Raw genomic sequence first — 3,628 nt, 5'->3', positions numbered from 1 at the left:
TCCATAATCTTCAGGGCTCTACATGCAAGGAGCAACATAACTTTTAAAGAAAATTAAGTCACAGTGTAGCTGACAGAGTAATAGTGACCCGCTTTTAATTTTAGAAGCTAAAGGAGAAAGAAAGTTCAGTAGCTGATAAGGCAGCAAGCCAAGCTGCTACAGTTTGCTGAAGGCTGCCAAGACAATATACTAGAAATAGGTTGTCTTTTACAATGGACATTTATTTATTAACTTATAAGCTTACAGTGCTGAGGCCATGAAACTGTCCAAATCAAGCCATCATCAGGAGTTACAGCTGTGGGATTAGGCACATGGCATCCATTGATCTCTCCCAACCTAGTTGCTTTCAGCTTCTGTCTTCATCGGCCTCCTTTTAGCTTCTGTGTCCCATTGACTTCAGCTTCCGGCTCCCTGGGCCTTCTAGGTCAGCTTCTGGGGTTTTCTTTATGTCTCTGTGGCTTTTTTCTTTGTATATTCATTCCGTTTACAAAGGACTCCAGTAAGAGGATTAAGACCCACCTGAGCTATGCCTTACTGGAGTAATCTAAACAAATGACCCGCAACAGAATATAATCTAATCAAAGGTTCACAACAGGTTCATACCTATTGGTTTGAATCACAGAGTTGATCTGTGGTGATGATGCAGAACAAGGCTACTAAATGAACAGGAGTAAAGATACTGAAAGAACTTAAGATGTACCAACACAAACTCAAAATTGGAAAATATTCTGAGGTTGGAGCATGAAAATAAATGGAGCCCAAACCACAGAGCAGGCATCATAAGCAATCCCCAGTTCCCAATAACCTTCCCTTTTGCCACTCCCAAACTGACATCACACATGATACACAAGCAAACCTTTTAATGTAGGACAGGTTTTGGCGTTTGAGAGAGGGGCTGTCAAATGTGCACATGATCTGAGTAGGAGGAATTCCCAAAATAAGATACATCCCCTCCCCTCCCCTTCCCCTTCTTTTCTCTCCTTCTCAATAGGGTGGTGCTCTGAGGACATCAGGTGCAGGGACCTAAGCCTGTGGCACCCCCAGCAACCTCTCAATGGCAGCATGGATATCTCCACCTGTTGCAATCAGGGCCTGCAGATTGGCATTGCGATTATCAAAACCCATGGTCTTCAGTTGCTCCAGTTCTTTCTGGTAGCAGCCATCAGTGAGTAGAGTTGGGGGTAGTGAGGATTGGGTAGATAGGGAGCAAGCATTGGCTAGTGTGTGGAGGAGCTGAAGAACAGCCAAGGTGGGTTGCACAGGGTCTGCTCTATGACCCTGTCTTCCACCCCTTGATTCAAAGGCTCCTCCATCCCTGCATTGTCTGCCTGAGTCCCATAAGCAGGGCCCCAGACAAGGCACCTCCCTGGACAAAACCTGTAGGCCTTGCTCTATCTGTATCAATGCCTGCAGAGCTCGTGGGTTGGTGAGGATGGGAAGTAGTGGTATATGATGTCGCAGGGGGTTGCCAGTTGCCAGCTGGTGCAGCAGAGTTGGATTCTGCTGCAGGACATGCAAGGCCCTACGCAAGGCAGAGGGTGAAGGTCTCAGGTTATTCATTAGAGTGGCCTTTCCTGAAGACTGCTGGCTATCCTGGGAGGGAAGATCCTGGCCTGAGTATAAGTCCGACATACCAGTCCTACACCCAGAATTGGCCTTATCTAAGGCCATGCCCCTGGCTTGGGTGATTATTACCGCACTGCCCTCTTGTACCAATGGCCTAGAAGGTACAGAGTTGGTGGGGATGGTGGTGGCAGTATCAGAACTACTGGGAGCCTTGGCTTCCTCTCTGCATGGCTCTGAACCTGAGCAGTGGCCTTTGGAGGCAAACAAAGGGGCCAGAGTGGAGAGCATGAAATGTTGGATATCAGAGCAACCTGGACGCATAGCATTGTCACCACCTGGCACTACCTTGAAAGCCTCTATCTCCCTTTTGTCTGCCTGCAGGAGCTCTTGCTGCTGGGCCGGACTCTGCAGTGCGTCCAGAGCCTTGGCAACTGGCTCCGATTTCTGTCCTGACTTTGAGGATTCAGGAACATGACTGGCATTAGCTGTCTTTTCACTTGCCAAGCCTTGAACCACAGAGTCTTCTAAGAACTGCACCACAGACTCAGGTGCAGCCATCAGGAGTTGAGCCAGATGGCCAAGGAAGTCAGCCAGATCAGGTGAGCTACGCACCATCCGGCTCAGCCTGGCTAGCATCCTGATGCCCCTGGAGACAGATGGTCCAGAGTGATTGGTGCAGTGGTCTGTGGGGCCCGGCACAGTTTCAAGACCAGCTGACACCTTCAAACGGGTCCTCACCACCAAATGCACTGTAGCGCCATCAAAGATGCCACGCTGACTCAGTATGTCTTGATCCCGGAGGATCTTTCCGGTGAAGATGAGCACCAGTCGGTCAGTATCACAATGAAGACGTTTAGAGATCTGCTTCTTAAAGTGGCGCACGCTGCTATTTTCTGCCAGCATAAATTCCTGACAGTCCTGTGGGGTCTTAACAGACACCCTGATGATATGTGATGATGGCTCACGACCAGACACCAACCGGCTATCTCCTGCTTCTTCCCTAGCCCGTGCCATATTTCCTTGAGAACAGAATGCACGGCCACCCAAGGGCAGTGTGAAGCACAGGCCTGCAGAAGCCTAGATGTAGTGCTGAGCACACCTAGGTGCAGGGACCAAGAGGTGTCCAGTGATGTCCGCTCACCCACGTCCTGCGGACACACCTCCCATAGGGGTGGCAGCCACCCTACTCATTGGCCAGCTTTAAGGGGTATGATGTCAGTGATGAGGTCATAGTTGAGAAGTTGACCTGAATGGGGGAAGGGCAGGAGTCTCTACCTCCTGCCTAAGATTGGGCTTTCTTTATGATTTGGTTTTTTTTTTTTTTAATTTATTTATTTATCTTCCCCCCGGCCCCCCCGGTTGTCTGTTCTCTGTGTCTATTTGCTGCATCTTCTTTGTCTGCTTCTGTTGTTGTCAGTGGCACGGGAATCTGTGGGAATCTGTGTTTCTTTCCGTTGCGTCATCTTTTGCGCTGGGAGGCTCTCCTTACGGGGCACACTCCTTGCGCGTGGGGCTCCCCTACGCAGGGGACACCCCTGCGTGCCAGGGCACTCCTTGCGCGCATCAGCACTGCGCATGGGCCAGCTGCACATGGGTCAGGGAGGCCCGGGGTTTGAACCATGGACCTCCCATGTGGTAGACGGATGCCCTAACCACTGGGCCAAGTCTGCCGCCCCCTATGGTTTGGTTTTAATAGCACTAGAAAAAATTAAAATGTCCCTGCCTAGACACATAATTTAAACCAACCCATCCCACTGTTTGAAGTCCTGCCATTTTAGTTTGATAAATGAATATGGCTGAATAGAATATGCACTGGTCTAAGAGCTAGCTTAGGAAGTGTTGATTCTAGCCACATATGTTCCACCACTAAATGACTATGTTCAGACCATGGCTCTGTCAAGGTTTCAAGTTCCCAATTCTATATGAACAGAATGACAATTGGCATAATGAGTCTATTCATCCTCACTGAGTTCTTATAGGCAGCCCCCATCTCTGAGGCCCTCCAGACTGAGAAACCAACCCTGACACATGGTTTTAAAAAAGACTGCACTATGGCCCCCAA

The 3,628-nt window shown here is 49.3% G+C and overlaps 1 protein-coding gene across 1 annotated transcript; it reads right to left on the bottom strand.

Moving 5' to 3' along the window:
- Nucleotides 1-845: 845 nt before the first annotated feature.
- On the bottom strand, nucleotides 846-2,695 carry LOC101443176 (ubiquilin-1-like). Its single transcript, XM_012530176.3, has one exon. The coding sequence runs from the start codon at nucleotides 2,578-2,580 to the stop codon at nucleotides 1,024-1,026; it is 1,557 nt and encodes a 518-aa protein (XP_012385630.1). The 5' UTR covers nucleotides 2,581-2,695; the 3' UTR covers nucleotides 846-1,023.
- Between the last annotated feature and the right edge of the window lie 933 nt (nucleotides 2,696-3,628).

This window comes from Dasypus novemcinctus, chromosome 10 (assembly GCF_030445035.2).
Source record: "Dasypus novemcinctus isolate mDasNov1 chromosome 10, mDasNov1.1.hap2, whole genome shotgun sequence".
In the NCBI taxonomy this organism is placed as follows: Eukaryota; Metazoa; Chordata; class Mammalia; order Cingulata; family Dasypodidae; genus Dasypus; species Dasypus novemcinctus.
Note: the sequence above shows the minus strand (reverse complement) of the source record. Positions and strands in the feature narration are given on the sequence as shown.